This window comes from Antechinus flavipes, chromosome 2, assembly GCF_016432865.1.
Source record: "Antechinus flavipes isolate AdamAnt ecotype Samford, QLD, Australia chromosome 2, AdamAnt_v2, whole genome shotgun sequence".
Lineage (NCBI taxonomy): Eukaryota > Metazoa > Chordata > Mammalia > Dasyuromorphia > Dasyuridae > Antechinus > Antechinus flavipes.
In genome coordinates, this window is record NC_067399.1 from 91702627 (window position 1) to 91723699 (window position 21073).

The 21073-nt window shown below is 38.5% G+C and overlaps 1 protein-coding gene across 2 annotated transcripts in view; it reads left to right on the forward strand.

Annotated features, from left to right (window-relative positions):
- PRKCE (protein kinase C epsilon) overlaps window positions 1–21073 on the forward strand; it is a 664873-nt gene that overhangs the window by 538365 nt on the left and 105435 nt on the right. For both annotated transcript variants that reach the window (XM_051975204.1, XM_051975203.1), the window contains exon 11: window positions 4660–4814. In XM_051975204.1, coding sequence (XP_051831164.1) covers window positions 4660–4814 — 155 coding nt within the window. The remainder of the gene's footprint in view (window positions 1–4659; window positions 4815–21073) is intronic.

Genomic DNA, 21073 nt, shown 5'->3' on the forward strand with positions numbered 1-21073 from the left:
TTAATCTTAATATATACAAATATGGATTACATTTAAAATGACATTTGACAAAGTTTTATTAGGCTAGAAATCTTTTGGCATTGTAAAAGATGTAGCTTCTCAATAAATGGATACCAGTACATTATATCTTTGGGGAAGGTGATAGAGTTGGGAGACATAGTATCTAGGTGACTTTATGTAAGTCTCTCTGCCCTCTCTGTCTCAGTTTACTTATCTGTGAAGAAACAACGGAGGCTGACCTTTATTACTTCTAAGGTTTCTTCTAGCTTTAAGCCTTGTTGTCTTTCATTCTTGAAAAGGACCAAAATGACATCATTATATTAAAGTCAAGTTATAGTGTGTCTGACTGTGGCTAATATGAGCTTGGAATACTCTGCTACAGTTTAGACACAAATAACATTTGGGGTAGCCTTTTTTATTTTGCTCATCTCATATTTTCTCTGGGCTAATTAAATTCTGCTTTCCTCATAGAGCACAGAATCTTCCCTGATGATCATGTGAAGCCAGTTCACAATAGGGTTGGGAGCTATGGGACCATAGCTCTGGATCTGAAAGAAATCTTAGAGAGAATCTTAGTCCAAGTTTCTCATTTGACAACTAAGGTAAATGGAGACCCAACCAAAGAGATTCAGTGACCATTCAAGATCACACAGAAAATGTCAGATGAATGAAACAGTGTCAAAGAGATGGAGAGAATGAATGCCAACTACTCTTTCAGAAAGTTCTGGAGTAAAGAAAGACAGATATAGAATCAGAGGAGTTATGCGGGAGAACTAAAAGGCACCTTAAAGGCTATGTAGTTCAACTGTCTTATTTTTACAACAGAGTGACCTGAAGTTCAAAGAGATATTTTATTTCAATTAAATGAGATAGGAATCCTGAGATTCAATTAAAAGGTGTTAAAGAATCAAGAGAAGGGTTTAAATTAATGTTTGATCATTTATTAGGTTAGAGAGAACTAAACATGCTCATAGAGAGGAGGAAAGAAGTTAAGGAGAGAAAAGATTGATGATGAAAAGGGGAAGAGGTAGAAACCTTCCATCTCTAATAATCCTCCCCTTCCTCACCCAAGACACCAAATCTGACCTGCAAATGGAAGCTTTTTGAGACTGGGAGGCTTGAGTGAGAATTCACAACTTCCCCTAATGTCCCCTATTCAACTATAGTTTATCTCATGTCACCCATGTCATGTCCACCAAGGATAAAAATAGTCACTAACGAATGCCAAGACTAAAAAAAAAAAAAAGAAGAAGAAGAATAAATGAAATGCTGAGAGCAAGCACAAAGAGAGAGGGAGGAAGCCCTCCCTACTGTCATCTCTATGTGTGCATGCCATGTGTGTTGTGGTCAGTTTCAAACTGAAAAATATAGAAATTGTGCTGTTGACATGTTTGATGCAGAGCAGGCCATACTTTCATCTTCTACCTTTAGGGTGTGGAGCAGGAATTGTTCACCTGGAGCTGATAGTTCCATAAAAGATTCATGAATAGATTTCAAAGTATATATAAATTTGTTTGAGGGGAAAAAAATCACTTTTTTATTTCAGTAAACTCTAACTGAAATTAAGAATTCCCTTCCATTTTGAATCTTGAATAACAAAAGCAAAATCTTTTTACTGAGAAAAGAGCTAATGTGTGATACAAAAAAAGATTAAAATCTTTGATCCAAAGAATAGAATGATTCCCTTAGCCTAATCTCAAAAATGGGTTTGTTGACTAAAATGTGAAAAATTCAACATTTTTCTTAACACATTCTCCTGAGATCTGGCTTATGTAACCTGAATGCAAATTCTTAATACCATAGACATATTTTATCCTTTGCTGGGTATTCAATCAGTCAGAAATGAGCATTTCTTATTTACTGTGTTCTAAGAAAGGCAAAAATATGGTCTTTTGTCTTCAGGAAGCTTACAATCTAATGGGGAGGGGGATAACCCATAAATAAAACACACACACACACACACACACACATACACACACACGAGAGTATATTGTTACATATTTAGATAGTACATATATATATAAGATCTAGATAAGGTATTGGATGAAGGTACTAGCATACTAGGAAAGACCTCCCTCTAAAGGCAGAATTTGAGCTGGGTTTTTCAGGAGGCCTGAAGGCAGAGATGAGAAAGAGAGAATGCTCCAAGCATGGGGGATAGCTGATTAAAAGTCATAAAATCTTTCAATGGAATTATGGATAAGGAACAGCAAGAAAATAAGGTCAGCCAGACTTTAAAGAACAATAGAGGGGCAGCTAGGTGGCACAATAAATAGAGCACCAGACCTAAAGTCAGGAGGACCTGAATTCAAAACTGGCCTCAGACACTTTAACAGTTCCTAGCTGTGTGACCCTGGGCAAGTCACTTAACCCTGGTGGGGGGTGGGGGAGAGAGAAGGGAATAAAGAGTAAGGTGAAAGATAGGAAAGAGCCAGGTTTTAAAGAACATTATAGCTAAATAGAAGATTTTATATTTGTTCCTGAAAGTAATAGGGAGTCACACTAGTTTATTGAGTGAAAGAGGGAGGGTGATATGGTCAGTCCTTAGTTTTAGGAAAATCACTTTGGCAAATAAGTAGAAGAAGATAGATTAGAGTGGGAAGAGATTTGAGAGATCTTCCACCAGCTACACTCCTGAAATAAACATAAACATGCTTCCTGAAAACCTTATCATTAGAAAACTCATCCTTTAGAGATTTTATCAGCTTTTATTTTCATGTCTTATACTCTCAATATCCTCTGCTCTCTGATTGGAGGCTTGGAAGGAGGAGCAATAACATTTTTCAAGACCCCTATTTAAATAGGGTTTCCAGCACAGCAGCTCTTCATTTTCTACCATTTGTACTTCTTGGCATGGACTCCATCATCCTCTCTAGATCCTTTCTTTCCCAACCTCTCCCTGCTGTCATCCACTTCCTTGTGTATTGTTTTCCCCCATTAAATTGTAAGCTCTTTGGAGTCAGAAATTGTCTTTTTCTTATTTGTGTCCCCAGTACTCAGTATAATGCTTGACACATAATAGATAATTAATAAATGTTTGACTGACAAGAAACTAATCAAGTTATTGCAATAGTTCGCGTGTGAAATGATGATTTGTACCAAAGTAGTAAGAAGGGGACATATACAAAAGATGAATTTGTAGGATTAATGGCAGTGATGCATCAAGGATCCCACCAAAGTGATCAAACTAAGCATGGGTGACTCAGAGGATGGTAGTACTCTCCATAAGAAAAATAACAGGGAAGGTGAGAAGAAGGGGGAGGTTTAAGGACAAAAATAATAATTCCCATGTTTGGGATGTTTGGGACATGTTGAGTTTGAGATGCTTACAGAATGACCAGTTTGAGATCTAAATGTAATTGATGATGTCATAGGAAGGATCCTGGATAGATAGAACAGGAAGTCATCTATGTTGAGATATTAATTGGATCCATAGAATATGATCAATCTAATAGGGAAGAGGGCTCAAGAAGAGTCAGATAGTAGTGTGACATGAATGAAAATCTAGCAAAGAATCTCCCTAAAAAAAAACTGGTCTCCACATACATTGGAGTAGCTTGTCCTTTGAGTCCCTACCCATGATGTAATATTATAAATGAGGCATATTTCTTCCTCTCACATGCTCAGAGGGACTTGCACGCCCTAATTTCACTGGAAGGCCCATCAATTGTTTCTCCTGTTCCCTGTATTCCAAGAGCTTCTCAGAGGTCTTAGAAGTATGTGATGGGTGGGGATCTGAGAGAGTCCTCCCCAGAGAGACCACTGTCCCTTGGCCTTCACTTTCTACATGTAGGCAATATTAGTCTTTGGAGGCAGATCTGAGGAACTTTGTTTTATAAAAAGCAAGAGTAGGTAGGAGAATGAAAGCGGACATGAAAGATCCCTTGGAATAATAGCATTTATAAGTTTTTCAGTTGCTAGTTGTATAGTAAGAAAAGAGGGGAAGTAGGGAGAAGGAAGGGGGATAATCTGTTATTTTGCTTACTCCACAGATGTGAAAACTCTCTTCAAAGTTTGGGAATTCAGCTAGTCTCTGATTCCAAAATTATGTAGTAGTGGAGAGTAATTCTTTGTTTAAATGTGTGTGTGTGTGTATGTGTATGTGTGTATACATACTTTTTTTTTCTTTTCAAGGAGATTTCATTTTAGGGATATGGTCTAAGCAATATTCAAAGGTGACAAATTTATAATTATCAAGGCTTATACACGTACATTATTTCATTTACTCCCCTTACAAATACTACAGAGGCAAATATGACAGAAACTGCTCTCTGCAACATTTTATAGATGACAGCAATGAAGCCCATATTTGTTAAGTCCAAAATCATTTAGGTTGTTAATGACAGATTCAGGGCTAAAACCCCTATCCCCTGACTTTCCCTCTAGCACTATTTCCAAGATGCCACCTCTGAAGTAGTGCCCAGCTCCTAGGCTATGCTCATTGTCCCCAAGCTTTCCTTTCTTCTTTTTCTTTGCTCTTTTCTCATTTGTTGCTTTCTTGGGGGTTAGCCTTTCTTCCTTACACTCCAAGCCTCAAGGTCTAAGCTTGTTCCTTCAGATTCCTCATGCAGGTGTGCCTGAAGCAGTGGGCAGGTAAAACAGACTTCTTTGATCATTTGAAGGGAAATTAACTAAATGTTCTTTCTTGATTAATTTCAGGATCGCCTCTTTTTCGTCATGGAATATGTAAATGGAGGAGACCTGATGTTTCAAATTCAACGTTCTCGAAAATTTGATGAACCTCGGTCCCGATTCTATGCTGCAGAGGTTACTTCAGCACTCATGTTCCTTCACCAACATGGCGTCATCTACAGGTTAGCTTCTTTTTCTTTTCTTTTACTTTTTAAAAATAAAAACATAATGAAAATTCTAGACAGTTGGACTGATTTTGGCTGCTATCCCTCTGGTTTCTTAGCAACCAGCTTTAAATTAGTTGTTTGTTCCAATTTGCTTACATAGAAGGACCTTTTTTTTTTTTTTTCCTGGGCTGTTTATCATTGCGATAATGGTCCCTGGAGCCCTGGCCAAATGTGTGTGCCAGTTTTGTATGAAAATACAAGCAAGGCATTTTGAAGGGCTTGGCACAGAATGACCTTGGAGTGACCTTCACCTTCCCCTTGCAGACCAGTCACAATCTCTTCACTTTTCCCTTCAGTGCCATAGATTTCTTCTGTTTTCCAACCTTTTGCCACTTCCTGAGTTTGTTTGTCTTAGCTGTCTCCAACAGATAGAATCGGGAAAGGAGGAGTCACAAGGGGTTCTTGGGTTGTGATGTAGGGGGAAGGAGGTAGTAGAAGGCACCCAACAGGAAGTGACTCTTTGAAGACCATTTAGCTTTGCTTCTTGCCCCCCTGAATCTCCCTTCCAAGAAAACAACACACACACACACACACACACACACACACACACACACACACACACACACACACACACACACACACACACACACACACATTCTCATTCCCTTTCCAGTAAGGAAGAAAGCGCATTTACGCAGGCTGCTCTATGAGGTCAGGAATTCTGGGAGGAATGACTACTTATTATTAGAAACAAGAACATTAAAGATCCTCGAGGGATTTTTTTTTCAGCTACTGTCAACTGTTACATTAAGTTAGTTTCTTTTTCCTACTTTTTCCTCCTTTTCTTAAATTCACGTCAAGGGATTTATTGTTATTGGCTATAACCCCCCTCAAAGAGAGGAGCTGCAGCCTTGGTTGAGTCCACGTAGGTCCCATCTGGTTTGAGTCAAATTCCAAGCCTCAATCAATCAAATATTGATTGGATCACCTTGTATGGTCAAAGCACTATGGGGAACACAGGAAGTGGAAAAACAACTAGCAAACAAGACAGGATGGGATCACTTCTGATCATGACACAAAACATTGTGTGTGTGTGTGTGTGTGTGTGTGTGTGTGTGTGTGTGTGTGTGTGTGTGTTTGTAGCTTAATTTCTGTCATTGAGAATTCTACAATCTAGCTAAGGACCCCGGACATGAAAAGACAATTAAAAATACAAAACTGTATATGGCAAGAGCTCGATAGATGATGAGACAATGAGTTCAATGGAACATCAACAAAAAGACAAAGCATTTTGGATTGGGGGTGATCATGTAAAGTTCATAGAGGAAACCTTTACAGTTTGGTTTTGAAGGATGGATAAACATTTTGGGTGATGGTATTGGGAGTAAGAGTAGGAGACATACCTGACCAATGGAAAAATAATAAAAGGAAAATTAAACAATCATAAATAAGTGTAGCTCATGAAGAAATAGTGAAGACACGGGCCTAGGTGAAGAAGATGCTTCTTTAGAAAAGCAACAAATAGAAAGAAGTAGAATCAATAGATAGTTTTCCTTTTGTACAATATTTTCCACATACTAATATTAACTGAAGAGATAAGACAGCATAGTAGATAGAGAACAGGCCAAGAAGCTAGATAGAGTTCTGCCTCTGGCACATACCAGTTTGGTGACAACAGACAACTCCTTTAACACTTCAAGGCTTTAAGTAGTTCTTTACAGAAGGTGCCAAACTGAATTGATGGAGGGTGTTTCCTCATCTGAGAGTTCCCTATACCAATGAAACCACAGGTCTAGTCCCTCTATTAATTACAAAAATGATGATGATGATGATAGTTGGTATATTTATAATATTAATTCACACAATAATAATAGTTTAACTTTCCAGAACATTTAAATTTTGCAAAACCTATTATATAACATCTCACATAGTATACAATGAAACTCAGCTCAGTTTCCATTATTCAAAGCAACCAAGAGGTAAGCAGATAGGCTGTCTACAAGATGAGGTAGTATAATGGAAAAAGCATTGGATTTGAAAGCTAAGAATCTGAGTTTGAATGCCATCTCTGCTGCTTAGGACCTGTGTTCTTAGGAATATTACAAAATTTCTTTGGGCATCAGTTGCTCCATCTATATAAAATGAGGTGGTTGGACTAGATGGTTTCTGAGATCCCTTTCTACTCTAAATCTATGATCCTAGGATGGCAGACCATTTTCCAGTATGGGAAGCTAAGATGCTGACATGTTCCATGGAGTCATATGAGAAAGGTTTAATGCATGCACCTTCAATGCTCAAAAATATTCTTTATAATCTATTAAATAAGACCCAAATCCTGTGTTTGAACTTTAAAGTTTGTCACAGTTTAGTCCTACCATATTTTATATTCCATTGTTCCTCTAAATGAATTCTCTTGGTTTATTTGCTGGTCCCTCATCACCCCACTTGAAGATCCCTCCATCCTCTTTGGGGGTCTTTGTTTATCCTGTTTTCCCATCCTGTCCAAAATATCCTATATGACCCACTCCTGAGCCTGAGCAAGACCTGCTCATTCTTCAAGGTCCAGCTCAAATTTCATTTCCACGAAGCTATACTCTGTAGATCAGGCCCTTTCCTCTGAACTCCTGTACCGTTTATCTTTTCCATGAATTTGTTACTTAGCATATGTTTCCTTGTAGTTTCCATTATCTTTACTTGTATAGGCAAAGTTTTATCAAGTATATCTTATATTCTTAAAAGCATGTACAGTTGAGAAATTTTACCAGCAGACATGTTTGTATACATACACATACACATACAGTTACGTATATACACACATATCCATACATGTTATTTCCCTCATCCCTCCCACTCCTTCTGATTTTTTTTTTATTCTTCTTACACATCTGAGTTTTGGGGTATGTTTACAAGCAGATGGATTCTATGCCTTTTTGATTAATCAGGTCCACAACCTCCCTACTAACCCGTTGGGTGCCAAACTACCCATAGAAGAGACTAAGCCCCAAAGAGGGAAGGGGGATTAAGTGGGTGAGTGTGTATTCCTGTCTGAGTCTCTCTGAAGATTCCATAACTAAAGAGGGATTAGTTTGGAATCATCCACTGTGCTGTATTACCTAAGTCTCTCCTCCCTTCCTCTGATAGGGGTGTTTGACAGTCTAGTAGGGCCAGAAGGATTAGCTTCCCTGCTGAAACTAAAGCTTAATTATCCAGCCCTGCCTACTAGGATTTATATACAAAGTAATTAGCAGTTAAATTGCCAATCTCTGAGAACCAAAAGAAGAGGTCACTTCTCAGGCCAGTTGCTTACAGTTGAAAGGAGATTCAAAGTGATAAACAAAGTGACTCCACCTTTTTCCTTGAATGGGTTTCCAGCTTGCATTGCTGGTTCACATGTAAACACAGCTTCAGTTAGGGTAACTCATCTTCATCCTCTTTCCTCCTCCCTTCCTCTTTCTGCCTTCTCCTGCTTCCTTTTTTTTTTTTTTTCTTCTTTCTTCCTTTCCCTCCCATTTCTGTCCAGCTTTCTTGCCTCCCTTTTTCTCGTTAATTTTGTTGGATTCTGGTTTTGGATTGTGGATTATGTAGGATCCCTTTTCACTCATTCATCCATTAATGATGGCTGTTTTTCCTTTTCTGTCTCTCTGAATCTGTCTCTGTCTCTCTCTCTGTCTATCTCTTTGTCTCTCTTTGTCTCTCTCTCTCTCTCTCTCTCTCTCTCTCTTTCTCTCTCTCTCTCTCTCTCTCTTTCTGTCTCTTGCCTCTCTGGGTTAGTGATATGAGCAACAAAATACAAATTTCAATTCAAAATTCACAAAAAAAAGACTTCTATTAGCCATCATTCTGAGATGCTTTCCAGGACAGAGAGGACTGAGAATCACCAGACTCATGAGAATTGGTTCATGTAGTAAGGAGCAGTAAATGGGGAAGAAGGCAGATAACATGAAAATGCCAACAAAGAAGTATAAATCTTGACAAAACCAGAATTCATCATTATGTCCTCTTGGTTGCCAAATTTTTTTCAGTGTGTCTCTCTATCTCTGTCTTTGTCTGTCTCTCCAGGTTCTTTCAGTTTCCTGTTGATAGTAACAAAAACCTCTAAGTATCTTTATTGGACACAAATAAAATTCAGTACTTTCAGATCATAGGGGTTAGAGCTAAACCTTCCACTGTACAGATAAGGAAACTGAGACCTGGAGAGAAAAAACATCTTGTTCAGAGTCACAAAGATAAAAAAAAATAGTAGAAACAAAAGGGAAGAATGTAAAGAGCATGGAGCTTGGAGTCAGAAGACCTAATTCTCCATCCCGGCTTTGATATTTGTCAGCTTTGTGAATCTCAGCAGTTTACTTTTCCACCCTGTACTGAAGTTTCCTCACCTACAGGGAATAGACTTAGTGACTTTGAAGATCCTCATCTGCCCCAAATCCTACAAATTGTTCTTCTGATCCCCTATCCATTCAGTCTTCTTCTCACACTGCCAGGACATGGATAGACACGGACATCTGGCCACTTACATGCTCATTGTGCCCACAGAGATGAGAAGGTTTTGAGTGTAGCTGTAGCAGGAGCAGGTGATCAGCCTACCCAGAAGGCTGTGAACTTGGAATTCCTGTGATGTTCTCCTACTTCTGTCATCGTGTGCTCAGATTATCTAGCGTTTGACTCCTCAGCCTAGTGAGGCAGTGAGATAATGTAGGGGGTAGAACCTTGGACCTGGAAACAGAGTTCAAATGTGCCTCAGGCATTACCAAGCTGTATGATTCTGGGCAAGTTACTTAACCTCACTGGTTTCCTTATCTGTAAAAGGGGAATAATAATGAATTAAAGGAGGTAATATGTAAAGCACTTTGCAAAGCTCAAGTGCTACATTATCTTAAGGCCTTAAGTGTCAGAGCAAGAATAGCCACTGCCGTTTTGTATTGTGTTTAGAAAAAGGTTGAGTTGGATGCATCAGGCGAGGAAGTTGGGTCCCTGTCCGGGATACTCCTACTCCTCTGCTTTTGAAGGCCTGTCATGTGTAAGGAAAAATCAGACTTGTTCTGTTTGGACAGAACCATGAGCTGCAGGTGTCAGCTGCAGGCTTGACGTCAGGATGAAGCTCCCACTGACCAGAGAAATCGAGAAGAACAATGCTGCGTTGAGGGGTGGTGGCTGGGTGACCACTCACAGGGAAGTATAGGGGGTTGGCCTAAATAGCCCGTGAGGGTCCTTCCAACTCTGAACTTCTTGGATTCTGTGATCTCTCCTCCTCTGTTTGTTCAATGAAGATCTTGTCTCTCCTGCTGATCTCTTTACATGATGTAACATTTGTGAAATGCTTGGAAAAATGTTAAACTATATGGATATAAGATATTACAGTTATTGTCAGCCCAAGATGAAAAATGCAACATAGGGAGCCCACCAAACCCCTGAATTTCCAAGCCTTCCAATTTTTCAACTTCAGTGCAGTTTACAAATATCGAGTGCTTGCTGTGTTCTGATTATAGTGCGAGTCACTAAAGGAACAAGACACACGGGCCTGACCCCAAAAGAGTCTTGCACATCTACCAAAGAATAAGTAAGTGTTCAATTAATGATTGTCACTTTTTATATTGGTTACATTAATAAAGGATAAATAACAAATAATCTAAAAATTACAGTATGCTGTGCTAAACTATTTTGAATTGTACTTTATCATACAATATTGTGTACTATATAAAATAATACCATGTGGTACCACCACACTAATCCCCCCTGTATGGTACCAAGGCATCCCATAGGCCCTCATGCCATCCCTTACCATGCCAAACCACACCATGCTTTGTCATACCATACTCTGGGTCCTTTGGGGTTAGCCAGCGTTCTTGTATAGGGGAATGCAATGGTCCTGCTGTGAAAAGATTATTATGGAAGTTCAGTGGAGGACAGATGAGACAGAGAAAAGAACAAGTTATTGTGATGTCTTCATTGCCAAATCATTTGATGTTAGTGCACTAAGAAAGTATCATCCTCTTATGGACACTCTTCTCTCCTGATTCTCCTCTGTTTGCCTGACCACTCCTCCATGTCTCCCTTGATGAGTCTTCATTCACAGCATCCCTACTAACTAGAGGTCATCCCCAAGTTCTGTCCTGGACTACCTTCTCTTCTCCCTCTGTGCTATCTCATTTTGCAAACTTTTCGACTCCCATGGGTTAAATTATCTCTGTGCATGTGATTTCTAGATCTTTTATCCATTCATAGCCTTTCTCTTGGATTTCGGTCTCATACCACCAACTGCCTTTTGGACATCTAGAATTGGATGTATCTTAGGTATTTCAAACACAAAATGTCCCAAACAGAACTCATTCTTTTTCAAATCTTCCCCTCTTTCCAATTTCCCTATTATTGAAAAGGATACCACCATCTTCCTATTCACCAAGGTGTATTACTATTTAATATCACCCATCCCACCTATCCAAGCCATTGCCAAATCCTACCATTTCTGCTTTCACCATATTTCTCATATATGTCCTCTGGTTTCTGTTGATATTATCCTAGTTCAGGCTTTCATTGTCTCTTGCCTGCACCAATAGCTTTCTAATCCAATAAACATTTATTAAGCACCTACTATATGACACCGACTCTATAAGTGCTGGGGATACAATTAATAAAAAGAAGGATAACCCCTGATCTCAAGGAGCTTACAATCTTTTTTTTTTTAATTAAAGCTTTTTATTTTCAAAACATATGCATGGATAATTTTTCAACATTAACCCTTGCAAAACCTTGTGTTATAATTTCCTGCCCCCTTCCCCCATTCCCTCCCTTAGATGGCAAGTAGTCCTATGTATATTAAACATGGTAGAAATATACATTAAATCCAGTATATGAATACACATTTATACAGTTATCTTACTGCACAAGAAAAATCAAATCAAACAAGAAAAAATGAGAAAGAAAATAAAATGTAAGCAAACAACAACAAAAAGAGTGAAAATGATATGTTGTAGTCCAGACTCAGTTCCCACAGTCCTCTCTCTGGGTATAGATGGCTCTCTTCATCACTGAACAATTGGAACTGGTCTGAATCATCTCATTGCTCAAGAGAGCCTCATCCATCAGAATTGATCACCATATAATCTTCTTGTTGCTGTGTAAAGGTTCTGCTCATTTCACTCCGCATCAGTTCATGTAAGTCTCTCCAAGCCTCTCTGTATTCATCCAATACAGAGAGGCTTGGAGAGACTTACATGAACTGATGCGGAGTGAAATGAGCAGAGGCTTGGAGAGACTTACATGAACTGATGCAGAGTGAAATGAGCAGAACCTTGAGATCATTATACACTTTGACAACGATATTGTATGAGGATGTATTCTGATGGAAGAGGATTTCTTTGACAAAGAGACCTAACTGAGTTTCAATTGATAAATGATGGACAGAAGCAGCTACACTCAAAGAAAGAACAATGGGAAACGAATGTGAACTATCTGCATCTTTGTTTTTCTTCCCGGGTTATTTGTACCTTCTGAATCCAATTCTCCCTGTGCAACAAGAGAACTGTTCGGTTCTGCAAACATATATTGTATCTAGGATATACTGCAACATATCCAACATATAAAGGACTGCTTGCCATCTAGGGGAGGGGATGGAGGGAGGGAGGGGAAAAATCGGAACAAAAGCAAGTGCAAGGGATAATGTTGTAAAAAAATTACCCTGGCATGGACTCTATCAATATAAAGTTATTATAAAATAAAAAGAAAAAGAAAAAAGAAAAAAAATTCATATACCACAATTTACCCAACCATTCTCCTACTGATGGGCATCCACTCAGTTTCCAGTTTCTTGCCACTACAAAGAGGGATGTCACAAATATTTTTGCACATGGGGGTCTCTTTCTCTCCCTTAAGATACCTTTAGGATATAAGCCCAGTAGAAACACTGTTGGATTAAAGATTATGCACAGTTTGAAGTCCTTTGGGCATAATTCCAGATTGCTCTCCAGAATGGTTGCTGGTTCACAATTGATTCTGTTCACAATTCCACCAACAATGTCTCAGTGTCCCAGTTTTCCCACATCCCCTCCAACATTTGTCATTGTCTTTTCCTGTCATTTTAGCCAATCTGAGAGGCTGAGAGATATGTAGTGGTATTTCAAAGTTGTCTTAATTTTCATTTCTCTGATCAATAGTGATTTGGAACATTCTTTCATATGACTAGAAATGGTTTCAATTTCTTCATCTGAAAATTGTCTGTTCATAAGGAACTTGCAATCTAATGATTAGTCTCTTTGCCTTAAGTCTCTCCCCTTTCCAATGCATCTTGCACTTAGTTGCCAAGAAGTTTTTGTTTTTGTTTTTGTTTTTGTTTTTGTTTTTTAAGCATAAGTCTGGCAATGTCTCTCCACTGTTCATGGAGTTCCAGGAGCTCCCAATTACCTCCAAGACCAAATATAAAAATGCTCTATTTGGCATTTAAAGCTCTTTATAGCATGGACTTTTCTCTCTTTACTGCCTTCCATGCACTCAGTGTTCAGGCTATGCTACCCTACTTGCCTTTCCCCAAAACTGACAGTCACACTTCCATTTTTGTGTCTTCCTGCTGACTGTCCCCCTAACCAGAATGTTTTGTCCTTCAGTTCCACTTCTGGGCTTCCCTAGCAGCCTACCGCCTCCCCAGCTGCCCTTAGATTACTTTCCAATCACTCTGTGTATATGTGTATATGTATATATATATATTTATGTCCATAATTATTTAAATGGCTTCCTCCATATGAAAATGAGCTCTCTAAGGGCAGAGACTTTCTCTTCTTCCTCCTCCTCCTCCTCCTCTTTCTATTGTCAATACTGACACATGGAAAGTGCATATTTATGCACTATTTGCAAGAGGTGGTGACTAATTGTTGCTATTGTTCAGTCAAGAGGCGATGAAAGCCCATCATCACTTAAGGTGGTGGCTACCTGGATGGAGAAGAGGAGGTAGATTTAAAAGAAGTTGTGGAAGTACAATTAAAAAGACTTGACCAATCAGTAGGAGACCTACAACAGCAAAGAGTTAAGGAAAATGTTGATGTTATGAACCTGAGTGATGGGGATGATGGTCTTGACAGACATGGGAAAGTGTAGAGAAAAGGTAGATTTAGAAGAGAAAATAAGATGTTCTGTTTGGGGGATGTTAAGTTTTAAAGCCCATAGGATATCCAGTTGCAGATATATAAGTGATAGCTGCTGATGTTGATCTAGAGTTTATGAAAGAGTTCTATTCTAAATTAGGGTGGGGAGTCATTAATATAGAGAGTATAATTGAATCAAACTAATTTACTGATTGCCCAATCTAACCCAACCCTTTCTGGGAGAAAAGGCAACCTGAATCAGACCAGCTTTGGGAGACAAGTTAAGACACCTAAAGTGGAAGGGCAATATGAGATTTTCTACTATTAATGGTGAAAAACTACTACTGTGTGGGAAAAGTAATAAATGCTGAAGAAGGCCAAAGAAGGAAGAGATGCATGTTAGCTAAAAGAATTGAGGATCCATAACTGCTTCCAGAGTTTTCTCCTGAGGACAGTACAGAGAAAGATAAGCCAAAAGCCCTGGATTCAAATCCTGACTATCACTAATTATCAGGGTGACTGACTAAACTGATGCTTCACTTTTGAGTGAGTTGACTTCTTCCTTTTCTAGAGGAAGTAGACCAGACTAGAAAAGCCCCTCCAAGCTCTAGTTTTTACTCGGCACTTTTCCTTATCAATCAATCAAGCTCTAGAGCTGCTTACAAATTCTTATCTTTTGGTTAATGGATTTTCTTTTGTTTTCCTTCTAAAATAGATTTCTAGAGATGACGAAGGAACTAAAGATGTCAGCTTTTTCTCTGCCATATGCCATTTGGACCGTCTCAAATGCTTGTGTTCCAAAAGTGATGATAGCAGCTCCTCTGGTTAATTTAGGGAGTTTTTTCCAAATATATTCTCCTTAGCCAAGAGACTAGGAAGATCCTGGAAGGCCACATGGTTAGTCCTTCAGGATCCTGACTTAGGCAAAACAGATTCATCAACTTGCCCAAAGTCATTTAACTAATAAGTGTTAGCATCAAGATTCACAAATAGCTCTTTGGGCTCCCAATTCAGAGTTATTCCACCACACCAAAGCTGCCCTTCTCTCCAAGTTCCTTAGTGGAGAAAAGCATACTCCACAATATGGCTTGAAGACAGCGAGATAATATCAAAGGTCTCTGGAGGAAGCCTGGAAAGCTTCTCTCCATCTCTACAAGTCCTGGTCCTCCCCATGAAAAGATCTTTAGCACATATACCACTGGAGTAAAGACCAGAAGACCTCAGAAAGGAGAATAAAGTGGCTGTGCATCTTGCTTATATTAAACAAGAATCAGTCATGGCCAAAGGGCAGGATCCTGGAACTCCTGCTATCTTTCTATCAGCTACCAATTTACTTCACATGTTAAGCAAGCAGCAGTTGAAATAGCCTTTAAAGACTGCAACTTGATTCTGTATAATAGATAAAAGAAAGTGTGGAGTTCCAATTCCAGTTCCAAGCATCCATCTATCCATCCAGGAAAATTCCATCATTCTTTTTACACACATCTCAACTTCTCTAGCTCTAATAGGTGAATTATTTGCCTTATCTTCCTGGGTCCAGGCATTTATACCATTTCCCACGGTCTTCTTGCCGTAGCCCTACCCTCTAACCATCTCTACTCATCTTGGAAATTCCCAGTTTCTCCAACTCTGGTGAGATTTTTGCATTATCTTGCTGTGATTCAGGAATTCACACAACTCCCTGAGGTCTTCTTGCTTTCTTCTGCTACCAATGGTGGTATCCTCCTTCTTTCTTTTCTATTACCCCATTACTTATTGTCTTTCCCCACTAGTACGTAAGTTCCTTCAGGACTTTTATATTTTGCTTGTATCTTATTTCCAACACATAGCCCAGCATTGGACACAGAACATATAATAAATGCTTAATAAATGTTCTTTCTTTTTCTTTATCATCTAAATAGTTGTCTTCTATCATTTAATTCTCATCTATCTATATGACCTATCAATTTTTTTTCTATCATTTACCTATCTATATTTTTGGTCTTATAATAGACATTGATCATTTGAAGCATGAGAAAAAATATTAGAAATCTGAAATATAGAAATTAATAAATAGACATGGCAAAACTTCTGTCTAGAAGGAGGGGATGATTCAGTCCTGATCCTGAATTGAGTATGCATTTACTGAAGGGCATCTATGCATGACTTGATAGTTCAGAGGCAAAACAAAACTGAATGCAGGGAGCTCATACTTCAAGGCCTGAAATGTAAATAAAAGCATGTTATCAGAACCTGTTCATAGAGACCAGGTCTTACTGAGGATTGGCCTCTGACAATATTGGGAAGTGTTTCCTTACTGGGCTTTTTACTCTTTCCAAGCCTTTACTAAGGTACCAACTTCTTTTCTGCTTTCTCTTGTCTAACATAAACTATTTTCAGAAAATATATTAATATTAATCACTGACACCTAAGTGAATAAATGAATAAATGAATGTAAAACATTTATTAAATGTTTCCTATTTGCCAGGCACTAGGATAAATACTTACAATACAAATATAAAAGAGGGACAGTCACTGACCTAAGAACTTACATTGCAATAGGGGATGATACATACATAGGGGAATAGTAGCCAAGGAAGCTAATTTGGGCTGGGGAATCATGCAGATGACAAATGAGGGCATAAGTTGATGAACATTTCCTTCCCCAAAAGGAATGGCAATGTTGATTTGATTAGAATTCTCAGAGCCCAGAGAGAGAGGAGATGAAGCAAAAAACAAGAAGATGGCCAAGATGTCTGGCTGAATGGGATATGAAGAATGGTCTGAGGCTAGTTAGATAGGGTGAACTATGGGAGTTTATTTTCATTGGCATACCAGTCAGTACAGCAAGGACCCTTGACTGAGCCTCTAAAATGGAATCAATTAAGTCCCCCAGGGCATTATCTCTAGAAGTCTGGAGATCTGGAGGATACACAGCAAATGGCAGGATGAAATATGAAACAGGGTCTCATTTGGCTGATCTGGGGTTAGTTAGATATAGTTGAGTTAGTGCAAATTACACTCAATGTGTTTCTTCTCCTGGGAGTAGCTGTGCTTTAATGTCTTCTTGTAAAAGGAATTTTTTCTCCTGATGAGAGTAATTCAGTCATTAACATGGGTGGGTAAGAAGAGGATATTTTGGTGCAGGACTGGGGGAGATGATGAAAGCTTCCCTGGAACATGAAATCATGCTAGTAGATGACAGCTATTCCACTTAGATTTGACTATATCTTTTGGTGCTCAAATTTTAGAAAATCAGGAAATTAAGGCAGGCAAAAATCATCAACTCATAGATCTAGAAAGAGAGTAGACCTCAGAAGGTCCTAGTTAGAGCTGGTCCTATCCCTCCTGGGTTACACAAAAGGTGCCAGGCTGACTGGGGAAAGATCGGTACCTTCAGACAAGGTTGGCATCCCATCACTTTGGGTTTGCTATGTGTTCAGTGCATGGCCTTTCTTGTCCAATACTGATTTGTATAATATTGCATTTGTGTAAACAGACAGGTGACCTTTACTTTCTGATAGTAGTGGGGGAGGGCCATATTAAATGGCCAAGGAGGAAGGAGAGGAGAACAGAGGAAAAGGGAGCTAGCTGGCTAGGATGAGAGCCAAGTTTCCATTCCTCTGAGGGAAGCTGTTAGTGCCGAGTAGATCACAAATGGGATTTGGACTGTCTGTGACATTTTAGCTTGAGAACAAACAGGAAGTTAGGAGTATCGAGGGAAATTCCTGATTAAATTTGGTTGAATATGTCAATAACGGTGCATATGTCTAAGAGGAAATGGGCAGAGGCTGGGTCCCCGCTTTCTCTGTCCCCACATCACCTTGTACAGCCTGGGTACAAGAAGGTATTAAAAATGATCAATTAATTGGAATTGAATTGAATTGAGATAGGAGCAAATAACTGAAACTTGCAGTCACAGAGGCTTGAAACTTTAGAATTATTCTTGACTTTTCCCTCTCCTTCACCCCCATGAATAGTCACTTGCCAAGCCCTGTTCATTACATCTCTGCAATACCTCTTTATCTCCATCCCCTTACTCATTAAGCTACATCCAAGAACAAGCTCTCACTGCCTTTTGTCAGAATGATTATAATTGTCTTCTTATGGGCCTCCCTGCCTCTAGTATCTCTTTTTCCCCCCAGTCAGTCTTAGAAAGCACCACAATCTCTAAACTCAACATGTTAGTGTGGACTTCTATCATTGTTGAATTCCTGTGGCTTCTACTAAATCAATTCCCCAGAACATGTATTCTAAATTATTCTGGTACTTCTGGTGCAGGTATGATAACAATAACAATAATAATAATTGCTCCCATTTTTACATAGGACTGGAAGGGTAACTTAGTCTTTATCTCACACCCTGTAGTCCAGGTATTCTTAATTTCAGTTTACCAATGGAGAAAATGAGTCATAAAATGGTTAAGCAACTTATTCTTGTCTGCCCAGCTCACAGGACTCAAAACTTACATTTGAATTCAGGTCTCTGGACTCTTAAGTTCACTACTTTTCTCACATCTCCCTGGATATCACTACTACCCTAGTCTTCAGTTGAAGTAATGGAGTTCCCCTTTGTTGACCCAACTTCCAGAAAATCCATGATCTAGTAGATATATTTTTTTCTTAACTGGTGCATATGGTGGCAATTCATTGTCACCTTGAATGATTCCTGTCTATGCTTTTTCTTAAATCTCCCCCCCCCCAAAAAAAGGAGTAAATATCTTATCATTCTTATCATATAACCAATCCACCTCCTCTTCTGGTCATATGCTTTCTTGATATCTTTTTATCATTTACCTTATGCAAATTGTCACACAAGAAAGCAAAAAGTATTTTCTAATGCCTATTATTGTACCATTGAAATGTGTACATTTAAGTCAGCACAGAAAAAATAAATAAGTACAAGGTCATTCAATACAAGGGTTTTAGGGAAGGAGGAACTAGACATTTAAAGAAGACAGGAAAGGCATAATATCGAAAATGGTGTTGGAGCTCCTAGACACCAATTAGTGTGATGGATAGAGTACTGGATCTGGAGTCAGCAAGACTTCAATTCATATTCTCAATTCAGACATGTTACAAAATTAAACCATTTCAAAATTATAGATTTTCCCAAATAATTCATGCAGTATTGTGAAAATCTCTTATTTCATTAGTAATAGCTGGCATTTATATAATATCTTAAGGTTTGCAAGTCCATCACTTACAGAAGAGGAAATTGGATGGTCTCTAAGGTTCCTTTTACTTCCACACATAGGATCTTTTAATGTGGTCTTAACCACGAGAAGGAAACAGAGCCTTGCTCCACTCATCTGAGAGTAAAAACGGGAAAAAAAAAACATTCCAAGCTTATATGGGCTATATATGTAGCATACAACCTAACATATAACAATACCACTAATTTCCAAATAGCTCCTGTATTTAGAGGATCATTTGAGCCTTTGTCTCATGCCAGAGGCCCACTATAGTATTACACAAAATACATATACAATATCAGGTCCCCTTAAAGCACACAGAATAGGTCACAATTCCTAGCAGCCCCGTTCTTTTATTCTCTTTAGATCTCATTCTACCAGAGGAGAAAATGTGCTGAATATAATATTCCCAGATGCACTAATTATATTAGTAGTTTTGGTTTGTCTCTTTCTAGCATAAAGCTCCCTGAAGACAAGAACTATGTTCTATTTCTGTTGAGTCTATTATAGACCCATATATCGTAAGCTCTCAGTAAGTATAACTTTTAATAGCATTTTATTTTTCCAAATACATATATAGATTTCAATATTCATTTGTAAAACTTGGCGTTCCTAATTTTTCTTTCTTCCTCCCTAACCTCCCCTCTTCTCAAGATAGCAAGAAATCTGATATAGGGCAAATATGTGCAATTCTTTTCAACATAAGTAAGTGTAACTTTTGCCATTTAGGAAAACATAAAGGAAACTTGACATACTCTCAAAAGTAAAAATGGTCTTGTAGAATGAGTGTTGAATGTAATTGAATCATATAGAATAGGAGAATACAGCAATGGGATTCACAGAATGTTTAATGGAAATGAGAAAACTCCTTGATTACTGCTCTATGAGTAAAGATGGCTACCTTGTATTTCTATTCCTAGTGTACCAAATGTGGAAATTTGCTTTCAAGATCCTATGAATAAGTCACATATCTTAGTTTACTTCTATCTTTTATTCTAATTTGTAGAGACCTAGATTAAGAACCCATAGTTGTTCAAGTCTCATTTTGGCTCTCTATTAGCTTTTGGCCAAGTCACTTTACCTTCAGTTTCTTCATGTGGGAAATAAAGGTCTGGGCTTTTAGTTTTTTAAAATTCTGGGAATGTCTGAGTTCCTTTCCAGCTCTGTGGTGCAATGAGGTCATGAATAATTATGCTTCATCCTTAGTATTTTTTAAATTTAAAGAATTTTGCAATGCATGGCTGCATTGTTGTCACAAAAATTGTTTTAAAATTTCATTTCTGATTTTGACTCTGGTTATCCCATATTACAGCTTTCTGAATTAGGGAATGGGAATGAATCACTTTCTTTCCCTCCCAACTCCTCCCTCTCCCAGCCTACCCATACTATTCATGTTTGGACAGATCCTAAAATAGAGACCATAGGAGTGTTTTCTAAAATGGTTAACTGCTTGATTAGGTTGAAGCATATTTCCGGAAAAGGTTTTGTAGGGCAATCCCATGGTTCTTTGCATCAGAGTAATATTTTATGAGATATAGTCTAAAATGAACCTTCTTTCCCAGAGTTGGTTCACCATCTTAGGGAGCAAAGAGTCATTTCTACCTTTGTTTTCCATGATCATGAAATATTATTCATCAATTTCCCGAATCACTCATCAATTCCTGAGTTACAAGCATAGTATTCTCAGGAGAGGCTGGGGAATTCTCCAACTAGGAGGGCAAGTTGTGATTCAGACCTCTGGAGGTACAGGCCACTCCTGGGTATTCTAAGGCCTTTATGGTCTTTGTCCCAAGAGGCCCTGTTTTCCATGGTTTAGAATACCAGATTAGCTTGGGTGTAGCTTAAAAAATTTTTTAGATTGTAGTGAAGGACATGGTAAATTAGAGTATTATGTGTTTACAAGGGATAGAGGTATGGGGAAGCAGGGCAGAGAAGAGAGAGGTTTGTATCCTGAATCATCTGGATGCAGATCTAGTTTTCCCTAGGGAAAGGAGGTATAAAGGTTAAAGCTAGAAGGCACTCAAAGAATC